General features: G+C 42.0%; 1 protein-coding gene across 4 annotated transcripts in view; it reads left to right on the forward strand.

The window, feature by feature from the left end:
* The window catches only part of LOC311270143 (A-type potassium channel modulatory protein KCNIP2-like), a gene marked incomplete at its 5' end in the record, with an annotated part of 105,047 nt that overhangs the window by 64,322 nt on the left and 24,902 nt on the right, over positions 1-15,823 (forward strand). The window contains one exon of one of the 4 annotated variants that reach the window (XM_084374864.1): positions 15,027-15,132. The exons of the other annotated variants lie outside the window; for them this stretch is intronic. Within the exon in view, the coding sequence (XP_084230990.1) occupies positions 15,027-15,132 (106 nt within the window). Of the gene's footprint in view, positions 1-15,026; positions 15,133-15,823 lie in introns of those variants that run through there. 4 annotated transcript variants of the gene reach the window in all.

Genomic DNA, 15,823 nt, shown 5'->3' on the forward strand with positions numbered 1-15,823 from the left:
TTTTAGAGAAAATTATTATTCAAATTCTCTTACTTGTAAAGAATAAAAATCAAATGTTTAAAAATCTACAAATATTTTACTCTTTACATGTTTGTGTTGTTTTTATGAAGGAACAACTTCACTGTAGTGGATAAAAGTTAATTATTTGCTTTGTAGATGTGAAACAACAAGAGGGCACAGAGAGGGAAACGTGGAATAGTGATCAACTTCTTAACTACATGAAGGACGAGCAACATGTCTGAGCACGATCATCAAACAGTGTAAACCCATAACTATTAGTTTGTCTGAGCAGATGATACGTTACTCGTCTTCTTCATCCTGAGTTTCTCCCAGTTATTGATCGTCTTCCCCACACAAGTCTTCATGTCCTTGGTGAAAGTCAAACATATTCAAATCATATGGAAAAAACTGAATATACACTTCATGGGTGATCTATCATGTTCTGGTTTCACGTCTTATTAATACTGTGATGTCCTTGAAAGGCTGTGCGTTCAGAGCATACTTTATGTGCCCACAGCGCCATGTACTACATGTATAAGTGTGCAGCTACATCCTTCTTTTACTAATCCCACCAGCTCCACCATCCTGTTGTCATCCTCATCATCATCACCACGGGTAGCTCCTCCACCAGGTAGTCGCCTCGATGTCACTTCACACCCTCCTGCTGCCTTCCCACCGCTTTGTCAGCTTGTCTGTCTCTGAGTCTCCATGATGTCAGTCTGACTCCATCCAAGCCTTTTGTGTGTGTTTGTGTGTGTGTGTGTGTGTGTGTGTGTGTGTGTGTGTGTGTGTGTGTGTGTGTGTGTGTGTGTGTGTGTGTGTGTGTGTGTGTGTGTGCGTGTGTGTGTGTCTGTGTGTGTGTGTGAATGCATGTAGGTACACCGACACACACTCACGCACACATATGGGTATGTGTGATCTCATCAGTTCCCACCTCCGGTTCTCCAAATCTGATTCCTCTCAGAGCTATTTATAGCTGTGGAGGTCCACTCCACACTGTGTGACACGTCATGACCTGTGTTCCTGCTGCCTTTGTGAAAAAGGAGCATGTGACACTTTGAAGTGATTTCATCAGGTGTGTGTTTTCGTGTCTGTGTCTGTCTGTGTTCTCTCTATAGTGGTTTTCCAGGAATCTAGCACTTTCTTCCTCACCGTGCTTCGAGGGTCTTTAGCTGAGGTGAACTCGTTCTGTGTTAACTCTGCCTCAATGCGATACACACAAAGAGCGTGTGAGCATATGAGAACACCTCTCACATAAACACACACATGCAAACGTGACCAGGTGTGCACGACGAAGAGGCTCAACTGATAAGTAACATGGCTGTATAGACTGAGGGTCGGTCCAATCACTGAAAAAGAAAATATTCAAGCTTTCCTTGATGATTCCTCAATATGCATGTGAGTTTATAGCTATGCGGCAAGCTGAACTCATTTCCTCTGAAGGTTGTAGATTGGGGTTAGCCAATTTTATAAATAAAACAAAACACAAAGAAAATCAATTATATTCTGATTACAGTTAGAGTTAGGGCAAAGTGAAAAAAATAAATAAATAAAGTAGATTCTCACAAGACCTACTGTCAAATGAGTTATATTCTCCCTCATGCCAGGCGCAAATAAAGTGTGAAATTAATTAATATAAAACCATTTATTCCCCACTGGTAGTACATCACAGTAATTAGTTTTTAGTCTGAAAGGTAAATGTTAAAAAGGATTGACAGGCTGACTGTAAATTAAGTTGAGAGCCATTCCTGCCTCATTCAGACCGGATCAGGCGCATCAAAAGCAACCTAACGTCATCACCTAAATCATTTAGATGAAATTCAGAAAGTGACACTAGTTAATCTGTTACTACAATACTTATAATTGAAGTATTGCATGTTTTCTTATAAGTGCTGGTCGACATGACATGTTCAGTGTCAGGTAGAAACAGATACTGTAATAAAGTGGGATGTACACTTCATTTTGCATTCTCACAGAAAAGATCTCCCTATTTTTGTCAGCAGGTATGATGACAGTGTTTCATAAGTGTGAAATCTCAATTTACTCCTCACTAACGAGTATTGAGTGTCTATTACTGTATACAGGAAGCAACAAAGGAGCAACTGCAGGAGTGATTTTGGGCCCCCTGTTGTTTTATTTTCTGAAGTTTTGAGACATTTGTTGCGAAAAAATGTCTGCCTTCACTTCCAATTACAGTGGATGCAAAATGTAATTGAGTTTTTTAGTGGTAACAGCATTTTTTAAAAGCTTTTAAAAATTCAACATCTTGCAGCATTAGTGTCCTTGTTAGTCTGGATAATCCGCAGAGCTCTCCGTCAACAGATTTTTAAAGCAGCTACAGTATTTCTTCAGCTGAATGCGGCTCCAATGAAAAGTGTTTACAACCAGGGCTGTGGATTTTTCAAAGGGGACGGAGACATTGTTTATAGAAAGTCTCCTGTGAGAAATGTTTAAATGTCATTTTTCAGTGCTTTGATCATTTCAGCGCTTTGCATTTCTGCATAGATGCTACTACATGAAAATAAAGTAATCTGGATGAATCGAGCCTTAAAGCCTGGAGAAAGTAGCACACTGCTTCACAGTTTAATTAGCTAGAGAAAGGCACAGTAAAGGATGGAGAGGACAGATGATACAGTAGGTCACATGACTGGACAAACACTGAGGTCAATAGTGAGCAGTATACATAATGAGGAAACTAGAAGACAATCCCTGCTCATGATTATGGCCGCTCATATTCCTGCAGTGGGGATTGATTTTTCCAGCCTAGGAACAGAAATCTCCTCAGACAAACGTAGTACAGTTTATCTACTGCAAAGATGGGAGAGGCGGGAAAGTCTTGGATGCAATTATCCTCTGGGAGGCATATGCAACGCTTCTATAAAGTAACATCACTCTGCATGCATGCGTGTATTCCTTCCTATGTGTGTGTTTGTGAGCCTTCTGTGCAGAATACTAATGGGCGCTATAGCCTGCATGGCCACGATAATGAAGTTTGTCATGTCCACAAGGTCTGGTAATATCACAGAGACGGCAGCACAGAAACTTAAACATGTGTGTGGTGAAGTGCACACTGTAGTGTTACAGTGTGTGTTTGGATATGTGTTACAGTGTGCGTTATATGTATGCTGGATCAATACGTTCACCGGCCGGAGTATAATAGATGAAATGGGAATGACTGTCTGTGTCGTTTTTACCGATACTTGGAGCTGAGTGAAAATAGATGAGGAAGGTGTGTGTGTGCGTGTGCGACTTTGTGCGCACCCCGACCTGGGGAATTGACGCTGTGTGTCGTGTCCATGACGACAGCCTTTCTCTCTCCCCCTCTGTCAGTCTATTTCTCCCTTGCTCGCTCGCTTGGTGACAGTTGACAGGTTTAACACAATAGAGCATTTGACTCTGCCTGGGTGTCAGACATAATCACAGCCTCGCCTCCTCTCCTCTCCTCTCCTCTCCTCTCCTCTCCTCTCCTCTCCTAATTAAAAATTAATTATCCATTTTAATAGCATCTCCAGTCTCTCTACCGCTCACAGTTGGCTACATTATATCTCGTTTTCTAATCTAAACAACTGGTTGCACATATTGACTCATAAACAAAACACTCCCTGTGTGTCAGTATAGATTCCTGATTTTCATCTTGCCCCTGTGCGACTGTGTGCTTAAATGCATTTTTGTGCGCCTTCATCAATAGTGTGCCATACACCCTCTGTGACTTTGCAGGCTTTTGTGTGTGCAGCACAGGAACATTTGTCCTTTGTTATAGGTTGGATCATTTTTGTGCCTTCGGATTTGCTGCTGAATCAGCGTACCGGAAGCGCCACGTGCTTGTTGTCATTGTCCTGTTGTCCTGTCGTCCACAGAGACGGGTAGACAGTATTTGTCCTTAGAGAGGTATGTCACCGCTGGAAAGATGGCCCTTGCATAATACTGGGCTGTCTCAGTACAGAGATGCAAATATATTTTTTGAAATTGGTGCTGTGGTATTCCCTTTTACTAAAAAAAGAGAGAAAACCTTCAACAACCGGACCAAAAAACCACTCCCGCTGATAGGTGATGCAGTGCGAGTTGGGCGCGGTTCTCTGTTTTGGCTCGTCATCTGTTTTTGAAACAGGAAAGAGTAAGGCGGCCAGCTGGTAGCAAATAATATATTACAGCTAAGCTAAACAGTACGCTCAAATATCTCCTAAACGTTTTATGTGAGAGAAAGACAATAAACAGGAACAGGGCAGTATTTTATCAACCCACCTAGTTTAACAGTGTGATTGGAGATTTTTCAGCTTCCATTTTCCCCAATACAGAAACCATATGGTGGCCAATTCTGAGTCAGAAACCTTCTCTATTGCAGCAAAAGAGTATGCTAAAATATGTCTCTGAAAACATTTTAGGAGTAGTAGGCAAAGTGTACCAACAATATCTTGGTTCGTATTTTTACAGCACTGCCTGGTTTTGACAGTTTGAGTTTGCTGAGACGCTCTTAACTCAAGAGAGACTCTTGATCCGACTATGCTTTTTGTGTCTGTGGATGCAGGCATACACAAATGTGGAAGTACGGTCAGTAGTTGATACAACAGCCAGCCCTTTTGTCATTTGAAGGATTTTTGCCAGCAAATGAGTGCAGGAGAGAACTTTATCATTGTTCATTTGCATAAACTACTAACACTGTAGTCAGTGTTTCCCACACATATATTTTACTTGGGCAGGCCACCCAGCCCATTTTAGCATTTTACACTTATTTTTTTTTATCCGTCTAAGAGAACAACACCATCCGCCATCGATTAACCAGTTGGCAGTCTGCCCTCGCTCTTGCCCTCCTGTCTACTGTCAGTCACACATGCTTTGCAGAGAGAGAGATGTGAGGCAAGCCAGTGTGCGTGCGTTAACGATTGCAGGTTAATGATTAAAGCAACACTAAGTAATGCAGGCAAACTTTTAAAATCCACGTGTGATTATAAAATCAAGCTTTGATAAAAAATGAATGGGAAAAGACCAATAAAAGCTGCTAAAAACAATCCAGGTTAAAGAGTTAAGAGCAACAAGATGCTGTGGCAGTTTGACAGAGTGATACAAAGCTTGTTTTAATAGACGTCTAACTGGACCGAGTCAGTCAGAATGATCGATGATGAATTCCGCTGGCAGTCAGTTTCCTAGAAGATGTTTCACATGCTGTATTTAGGAGTTTGTTTTGTATTCAGAGTGTGTGTGTTTTAAAGTGTGAAGTCAGACATTTTGCTGCACTGCAGTAACAGGTCAGCCATGTCGGGTCAGTGTGCTGCTCAAGGTCTTTAAACAGGTCTTCTACCTATGATGCACACTGAACCTGTGACTCCTCTTATATTGCTTCATCTTCCCAACCACCAGGGCGCCCGGCTGCATGCCAGGCTATATATGCTGCTCTCTTTAAGGTTCAGGAAAGAACTTACTGCTGATTGGATGGTGGTATAGACTTGGCGCCGACTCTAAACTGCTGTATGCTGTTATCAGTTTAGTGGATATGTAAAGAACATTTGAAAGTCATGTGCTAAAAGGATCATCTATTGATCTTCCTGCACATCTAAATCGCTGTGTGTGAAAGAGAAAGCCGGAGGGAGACGTGAGAGTATATGCGTTAAATACATGTAAATACTTTAATCTACACTGACCTCTAGTGGAGGCTGATTGAAGTTGCACTTGAACATCCAGTGACTGTGGTGAGTGTGTCTCTTCATGACAAAGTTGACTTTTTCTCAGCACATCTCTATGTTGTGATTCCTCTCTGCAGCAGGAGTCTTCCTCTGCTGCACCCTCGCCTTCTTTATTTTTCTGCAGTTCAGCCTCACTCCTGTCTGATTTTGTAATTCTCTTTCCTCCCTTCCAGTCTGTTGGTCTGTCTTTCTTCCCTCACAACCTTCTTTCCCATTCTCTTTCTTCTCTCTCGGTAGGTTTTCTAGCCATCCAGCACCTGCTCGCTGGCAAAGTTCACTCACTCCTGATAAATAATACATTGTTTATTTCGAACCACGAGTACAACACTGTTTTTGCGCTCTTGTGTGTGCTCGCAGAATCAAAAAATAGGAAATTTCCAACAATTTCATCCACGTATCTTCAAGCATCTGCGTTGGCGTCTGCTGTAGATGCACACATTGTTCGTATGCTGGCCCACCCATGTCGCCGCTCCACATGTATTGTGTATTGTCGCGGGGCATAACCGCAACTAATGCATCAACACTGGTTCAGGAGACATACTGTCAGAGCACATACTGTACATAAGTGAATGACATAAAGGGCCTCATTCAGACAGGCTGAATGGATAATTGATAGTAGGGAGCTCTTTTGTAAACCTTCACAATAGCAGCTAGATCATGAGGGGAAAACAACACACGCCTTATCAAAACAGGTGGTGCGAGATGACGTGTGTTTGTTCATGTGTTCAGTGGGCGAGGAATCACTCCGATCTTTTACTCAAGTAAAAGTAATAATAGCGCAGCGTGGAAATACTCTGTTACTACACTGTTATAAGTAAGTCATGCATTCAACAGTAAGTAAGGAAAAGTATGAAAGTTTTTAGCATAGAAAGGGCAAAAAAAGTCAACATTATGCACAATAGTCTTTTTCATATATATTCCTACTGGATTATAATTTGATGCATTGATATGTATATGAATTTAATGTGGCAGCTGTTAAAAATGAATTATATTTGTTATTATATCTGCAAAGTAAGTAAAGGTGTCAAGTAAATACAGTGGAGTAAAAAGTACAATATTTCCCTTCTAAATCTGTAGTGGAGTTGAAAGTGAAAAGTAGCAGGAAATGGAAATAGTATAAATTACAGTATAAAGTATAAGCACTTCAAAATTATATTTAAGTACAGGCACAAACTATTATGTGTGTGATTACGCCCACGGAAGGAGGGGAAACCCGGCTGTGTCACTGATTATCTCTGAAATACGCTCTCATAACACACACATGCTGAGCAGTGACTGCGATCCCTCGCCTTTCTTTCTGGTCATGTCGTACATGGTCATCCTGAGTGACTTTGAGCAATGCACTGGAGGTTTTTATACACTCGTCATCATGTCAGTGTTCCCGCTGTCTTTCTGGCTGTTTAGCAGGAAAGGTGAGTGTTACTTTCTCACAGAAGGCTTTCACTTTTTTTGATCCCACACAGCATTTTTTTGGCTTGTCAAAGGACCAAAAGTAAATATATTTTCAAGCATTTGCCTTTTTTAGTGTATGACAATACCATAACATTGATATAGCAGACTTATCAGAGAAGACGAGTGAGTGAAAGGAATACAGGAGGGTATATTTAAAGCAACATTATGTAACTTTTTTACCTTAAAATAAATAGTTCTCTTGTAATAGGGTGAATGGTGTCTCTGTCTCAGCTACTCCGTCCCCCTATCACTTGTTTCTGCTCTATGTAACTTCAGTGAGAGGGTAGGATCACAGCGTTATACATGTTTACTTCAAGATACAAGCTTTCAACACAACATTGTTATGACTGGTGAGTTTTGTCTGTAGCTAGCACCTACATTACGTCTGACAAATTGTTACAGACCTGGGGTTTGTATTTACGACAGTGGTGTGGGGGGCTCCAAATCGCACAAAATGACAATTTCTAGATAATGTTACTTTAAGTTTTCTTTAGACATGGCATAGTCAGTGCAGCAATAGTCAGGCATGGCAAGGAAACAGAAAAAAACACCGTATCATATTGGTCATGGCCACAGAAAACAAAACAAAATGAGTAAAAAGTAATTAAAATGCAGCATAATGTGGAATGAAAGTGTTAGTAACTAAACATATGTAGTGAACACATTTGATTGCAATAAACAACCAAATACTGAAATGATGAATGGAGACAAAAATGATGATGATATGAAAAAAAAGAAAAATAATAATTATAATAACTAAAGCAAGTGAAATGGGCAGAGGCAGGAGTTAGATATCCTCAGGATATTTGTGATTGTGAGTGAACATGTATAGAGAAGTCTGTCTGTATGCAGCTGTCTGAAAAGGGCCGAAGCAAAGAGAAAAAAATAATAATAATAACTACATGTCAATGTCTATTAAAACGTGAATGAATGGAGAATGAATGAAGCACTGTTTCCCCAAATTCAAACCCTTTAAATGGTTATACAGTGTCTGATCTTTGCCCTCTCTGCCCACTAGATGTCCCAGTCTAGCTGACCCAGGATTTAAAAAAAAGCCACCTCCTTTAGTTTTCTAGTCAACCCACCTCTGTTGTGTTGTATTACATCTGTATTGAACATGTGTTTTGCTGAGCATGTCATAGAAACTAAAGCAGACGTGTTTGACCAGACATCTGTCTTGTTATTGATTTCAAATATGTTCTGTATGTTCACTCGAGCCCTCACATGATGCCGCGCTGTCAGGTGAAATCATCATGTCTGACGGCTGGAGAGTGAGCGTGACTCAGTGATCATAACAATTTTCCCGAGCCGCTCTCTGCTCTCAGACAGCCTGTGATTTTGCGTGATTGTACTGTGTTTGTGAGTTGCTCTCTCTCAAGCATGGTCGGTCAAGCCTTATTGAAGCACAGATCAATAGTCATGCTCTCCAATTAGCACATCGTGTGGATTAGAGAATGTAACATGCAAGGATCGATACAGCAAGAAGCAGCTTAACTGTCTTATAGTTTCAGCCTTTATCACTGTGGGAAATGTATTTTATATGCTGCGAGATAAGGACGCTGCAGGCTCGAAATGTGTCGTAAATCCTTCCTCTGCTGCCTCAAGCCACGATCCGCTGAAGCTCAAGTGTCGGTCCAGCAGTTCATAACATCCCCCTGAGGCCTTAAGTTTGATTTATGCCAACAGTACATAAGATATGAGTCAATAAAGCCGTTCACTTCAGTTTATCATAAAGTCCATGAACCCATCAGCACAACACTCTCCACAGTTTAGCACCTATCAATTGACCAGCTTCCCCTCAGCGCTCACGTCTCACAGCATCCCTTACAATATATTTAGCAGCAGAAGAAGTTTGGAAAAATCAATAGGAGCCCGAGGAGAAAGAGAGAGGAAGTCAGGTAATTTGTGTTTGTATTCAGAGCTGAGTGATTCTGATTGTCTTGTATTATAGGTCATGGCAGATAAAAGAGTACAAGTGTGTGTGTGTGTGTGTGTGTGTGCGTGGAAAGATTTGTTGCTTTTGAAGGACTTCATTAGTCTGAGATTTCTCAGCGGGGCACACGGACATTAGTCAGGAGAGCATCCTCCGGCACAGTATATTTAAGGGACTGTGTGGAAATGATTTGGTTGGAGAGAAGGACTGAAGCATATCTTTTACTTTCATGACAAAGCAAGGTCAATTACAAAATAGTATAACCTTGTACTGATACTGGTGTGATGCTGAGCTTGAATGGAATTATAGCCGTGCTTCACTGTAGCTCTGCTTCCTGTTAAGATGCAGAAGAAAGTGAATCTCTAAACAATTGTTGGTTAGTTAAAAAGCAAAGATTCACATCTTGCTTGTGAAAACATTCAGTCATTAATATGATTTACATGTACTGTAGTGTTAGATACAGTACTAGATTGATTGTGATGAGGACAATAAAACAGGCATTTGGCAAGTCGCACTTTGAATGTGACTTCATCTCTTGTGTTATTAAATACATTTCACAAGTAGAGGCTGAAATAAAATATGAATCTGCGGTGGAAAAAAAACCTGCTCAACTTTTCTCCTGTTATCCAAAAGAAAACCACAACAACCTCCACTGTCCTCTCCTTCTTTCTCCTAAAAAAGCAACATAAAGTACTGAAACAGTATTTTCAGAACACACCATAATTTTTACTTCAGCAGCTGATTAACTGTTGTTTCTCTTTCCTTTCCTTTGATTTATTTTCTGTCTTTTCCTATAGCACAAAATACAGCATCATCAACAACTTCCTTTCTCGTTATATATTTTGTTGAGTTCAGTGCTGATATTGTCCCAGATGTTTCCAACAATGCTCAAACCGTACAGTGTTATTGTACTCAAGGTAACAGCGGTGGCGGACACAGGATGTTTTAGGGGCAGGGGCGGAAAAAGTCATATTGTTCTGTTACACTATAGAGGGAGAAGTGATAAATGTGTCTGCTCATTAGTTGTACCTACACAGAGAATTTGTCGGAAAGCTATTTGCTATGAATGGTTGCCTGAGAGCTCTGACTCAGACTGTACACAGACCTGTTGCACTGAGTTTTTTTTCCTTTAATTGAACTCTGAGACTCAGAATACTGTTCCCCTCTTGTGAAATTAATGTCATATGGAGTTGTCTCGCCAACCTCGGCTCTGAAAGAAGTGTAAATATATGCTTGTTGTTTGTGTATATTTGATGAAGAGCAGAGGAGAAAGTAGGGGAGGAGAATGGCGAAGGAGTAGAGGACACATCTGCGGGGCCAATTTTCTATCGTGACAGCTGGAACGAGGTGAAAAATCCTCCAGGAGGGGCGAGATGCTGGAGGGTAATGAAGAATAGATGCCTCTTCCCTCTGTGCTTTGCAGATCTCCACACACACAGAGGGATCTGCCCTCAGTTGCTCAGGCTCTTCGGTTTGTCCTTCCTTTGTTCCTCCATGTTCTCTTTCTGTCTGTCTTCTCTTACTCCTCATTACTCTCCCCTGCCACCACGTCTCATGCAACAACCTGCCTTGCTTCTTCTTTCCTTCCTCCTCTCTGTTTCCACCCCTCAAATGACAACTCTTCAATAAATAAGCGGGCAGAGAAATCATTTTTAACCAACAAGTCAGGCTCGGATTTCTCTCTCTCTTTTGGGAGAGTGTGTGGTTCAATATTTTCTCTGTTTACGTTCGCCATGTCTGCAATCGGAGCTCAGCCCCGCTATACATTACTGCCAGAGTGAGGAGAAATGGGTCTGCTGTGGTGTCGGTTTGTTTGCCGTCACGCCATATATGAGCAGAGCGGGGTCACATGAGATTAGGTTTTCCTGTCACCTTGTCTGACGCGTGTGTTTGTGTGCGAGCAGACATCAGGCTGACCCACATGGTCCTCGGTGATGCTCTTTATGTGACAGGCGTCTCCGTAATGAGGCACGCTGCTGTATAGCCCAGTTGAAAATGCAGGAGTAGGAATGTCAACAAAGAGAAACAGCAACAGATGTGGATGCAGACACAGCACATTTGTCAAACCCCTGCTGCCTCGCCTCTCTCCAAAGAAAGAGGCAGGAAGGGATACGGCATCACACCTTTTTCCATTTCTGTTATTTTTGTAGCACGAGGTGAAGCGATACCCTCGCTGGGAGTGGTGCCGGGAGGGGCAGAGCATCGCATGGTGGCTATGAGTGGCAGCCAGCACCAATACGTGTTGATGTTTTAAGTATCCAAACCTCACCTGACGACTGACAGATGATATTAAAGGTGTTGGACACAGGAAGTGACCAAAACACTCAGTTCCTCCTTGGATGTGAAGGTAAATGTGGTTCTGCACATGAAACCTGGTATAAACTGGGTATCACAACAGCTGACTGGTAATGGATGAGAACTGTGAGGAGGAAATGCTTTACAAGGATTAAAAGTTACCAATTAGAAAGTATACTAATATTTCTTTAATGGATGAGCTTTGTCAACTTCATGTACTTTGCATTCTGTTTAAAACTAGCAACTCTACTTTGAATTAGGGACTGCACAAAGATAAAATGTGTCTTTTTTTTCTTATCCCAGCTTTCCATTTTATTTCAGCCCTTGTATTATAAACAAATGTATTAAATAGTGTGTGTCATGGGTCATAGAAGTGCAGTTTGCCATATGTGGAAGACAAGGATACAGTGTCTATATTAGTCTCTATTGTCTTTGTTAAGATGGAACTAGTTGCTAATGGGACCAATATGTCAGTTTTGAGAAACACAATACATGTGGATCTTATTAGTGAGTGTCTGTCCATTTATCTGGAGCTGGATCGCAGGAGCAAGGTAGTCCAAACATCCCCAGCAATGTTTTCCAGCTCCTCCTGTCCTGGGGGATCCGGAGGCGTTCAGGTCAGATAAGATGTGTCATCCCTCTAGCAAGTACTGTGTCTACTTCTGGTTCTTCTACCAGCTGGACGAGCCTCCAAAAGAAGGTGATCAGAAAGCATCCCGATCAGACGCTCAAACCACCTCAGCTTGCCCCTTATACCCTCTCTCCAAGGGTGAGCCCAACTCATTTCGGCTGCTTGTATGTCGTTCTGTCAGTCTCGACCCAAAGCTTGCGACCACAGGTGAGGATCGTAGCATAGATCGACTTGTAAAAATCAAAAGCTTTGCCTAGCGGCTCACCTCTCTCTTCACAACGTCCACATCACTGCTGACGCCGCACAATCCTCATCCTCATGCTCTTACAGGTGAATAAGATCCTGAGATACTTGAACTCCTTCACTAGGAGCAAACTAGGAGCAATCTATTGTCTATGGCCCAAGACTTGGATTTGTCGACTCTCATCCCTGCCGCTTCACACTGGACTGTAAACCTCCACAGTGCGTGCTGAAGGTCACGGTCTGAATGCTTATTAGCGGTTAGTGAGTGAATTTTATCTCTAGCAAGAAGTCTCCCCTTTATTCGTCAACTCCTTCGTGCTACATACATTACAGAGCACATGTACAGTTATTTATATACAAATATACACAAACATGTAAAGCATTTTTAATCTGCGTCAGGGTTAATCACAAGATGGTGATGATAACGTGGTCAGCATCTTCATAAAAGTTCAACACAAAAAGTTTGACATCTGGGAAACTCTGTCCATCAACTTTGACTGCGTGTGAGCAGCAAGCATCGATGTTAAAAACACAGAGTCCACCTTGCCTCGTTCAGCTTCAGTCCTGCGCTCTGTCTGATGGACAGATCATGATCAGACCGTCGAGTGCAACAGCAAAGAAACACAACCGTATGCTACTTTTTACATTGGATTGAGGGATACTTGTGTCCACTATGTCATATAAAAAAATCACACTAGACAAAACACTAAAGAAGAAAACATATCGTCACCCTAATAAAATAATGGCCTAAGTAATTTTTTCAAGCTTTTGGGAAAACACAAAAAACTTCACCAAATGCAGACCATAGGATATTTATTAATCATTTCACTCTAAAAGGCCCTCATAGTGGATGACTCTTGAGATACATAGAACGTTGTGTCTAAATCATGTAATATTAAAGAATAAAAGTGACTTAGGCCAATTTTCAAACATTATAGTGTGACTTAGGCAACTTTAACACTGTCATAAATTGCCATTCCATTCCCTATTGCACACTCAAAACTGAAATTACCCTGAATTAAACTAAACAGAACATAGCTAGCTTTTGAATTAAATTATAACTTGAAATTTAGACTAAATTGCTACACGACATTACAGCCTAGCCTTTATGATAGCAAACTTTGTCACTCACCAGTAGATATTGACTCAAAAATCAAGTTGAGAGCTTCTTCTGTGCTATAATGTCTACTGCTCCTTGCAGCAGCTGCCATCATGAAAGCTTGTTTAAATTGCCTAAGTCAGAAATGTTTTTTAAAAGATTCAATTATTTTGACTTAGGCAACCAATAAAATGGCCTAAGTCACCCTCTTGACATAGGCAATTGTCTTATTGGGAAAAAAGAGCATGATCCTTTCAACTAAGGCTGATGGGGATTTTACCAGAGGTGGCCAGCATTATCAGGAGCTTATTAAGGCCAAAAACTCATTTTTGTCAAAAAATGACTTAGGCCATTCTTTTATTAGGGTGACGATATTAGTTGAACAGTGCGCTCTTTTCACCACAGCCTAACATAAAGATGACCACTCTCCATAGCATTCAGCATGAGGGATCAGCTCATACTAGATTACTGTAGTCAAAGTCAGAATACCATGACGGTGACCAAATATCACTAGTTGTTATAGAAAATTGCTTTTAAATGAGCTACTTTTGTTCTTGGCTTTCAGTATAACTGATGTTTTACCATGCTGTAACAGTGCTACTTGAGTGGGATATTTTCCCTGCATTTCCTGTTCGTGTGAAGTCACATTTGACAGTCTGTCAGGCACAGTAACACCAGCACTGACAGCTTCTGTACACAGTAAATCTAAAATCATTGCATTTACTTCCTGTTTTTATTCTCATCTCTGATGTTTGTCTCCCAGATATTGCATTTTCCTATTTTTTGTACCGAAGCCAAACACTTCTTTATCCATCGAGCTCTGATGGCAACTCATTTAAAAAGTTAATGAGACATTGCATCGACCGACAGGCGCGCCGGCTGCACAACAGATGAAACGATCTCTGCGCAGTGAAAACACGCGTTTCAGATGGGACTTGAATTCAGATGAACATAAAAATATTTTCTTTCCATTTGTTAAATCCGGCTTTAAACGCTGTCTTCCAGTTACCAAGGAAACCACATTAGGCAAATCAATGAATGTAATGTCAGTGGAGAGGGAGGGCATACCTCAACTCTCTCACCCCCCCAAACAATCTCTGTCTCACTGTGTGTGTGTGTGTGTGTGTGTGTGTGTGTGTGTGTGTTTGTGTGTGTGTCTGGCCCACTATCTCTCTCTCTCTGTCTCTCTCTCAGTTAGGCTTTCTCCCTCGCTCTCATTTTCTATGCCATCTCCCACTCATCCTCTCCCTCACTCACTCCCTCTCTCCCCCTCTCAACACTCGCTTCCTGACAACCACTGCCAAAGGACTAGCAGGCGCAGCACATCCCAAGTTTCCATCACTCGGCGGGGGCCTGGAAGAAGAAAAAAAAGAGGAGAGGAAAGGAAAAGAAAACGTAAACTTTATCCCAGGTGTTGTGACAGCCTGGCGCTCTGTGTTGCAGCCTGTAGCTCCAGCAGCATGGCCTCCTCCAGGGGATAAGAGGGAGGTGACTGATTTTTCACAAGTTAGAATATTAGATCGGATCGAAGTGGATCAAAGTGAGGAAGCCGGCTCAGCGGGGCTAAAGTTAGACAAATTGCTCAGGTCGGGCGCAGCTGAACAGGTCTTGCGTCGGTGGCCGGAGCCGGCCCGGCCTGACCTGACCTGGCTCTGTGTAGCAGTGCCAGGCGATGACAGACGGCGGTCTCCCAACATGTTGAGTCTGGATGGCTTGGAGATGATTGCTGTGCTGGTGGTCATGGGTCTCTTCATCAAAGTCCTGGAGCAGTTTGGGATGTTTGAGCCTGTCGGAGGGGAAGGTAATGGATTTGACTCTGAGATTTGTTGGTTTAATAATTGTGCTTAAAAAAAAACTAAAAAAAGTTTACAGATTTTAAAGCGGTGTGTGTTTGAGCTGATATTTTCAACTGCAGTGCCCATTCCCTCTGGTCCTGAATGGGCTGCAGTGCTGTCTGACGGTTTGGGTTACCAGTGCAACAGTGGGCCATGCAACACACTCTTACACACACACACACATAAAGAGTAACTTTAGCTGTGTGTGAGGCCTCCCTCTGCCCCTGGGGTGTGTGCTTTTACCCTTTAATCGATAGCACTATGGGCAGAATGGGTCTGAGTGCTGTGCAGAGGCACTTGCCTCACTGAGGGAATGTCAGCCTTTACTCTCAGTGCACTCATTAGCCTGCAGCCTTTGGATGGAGCTGCATCATATGGCTCATTTTCTTCGCTGCAGATCACAGGTCAACGTGTTTTGTGCTTGAGATGAGTTGACACAGATAATTCAGTTTAAAAGTAAGTCACTTAATGTTTTTTGTCACATCAGTACTGTAAAAAAAAGTGCTACATTATAGTTTGACAAATCGATGCATTTATTGAATGATACGTTCAAATTACACCTTCCCTGTGATGAAGCTTTGATTGAAAAGGTCCTTGTCCGGCTCTGGCTCACCCCCAGCAGCTGCCAACACGCACCCAGGCCTTGTTTGGCCCATC

The sequence above is a fragment of the Pagrus pagrus genome (assembly GCF_965226575.1).
Source record: "Pagrus pagrus genome assembly, chromosome: 15".
In the NCBI taxonomy this organism is placed as follows: Eukaryota; Metazoa; Chordata; class Actinopteri; order Spariformes; family Sparidae; genus Pagrus; species Pagrus pagrus.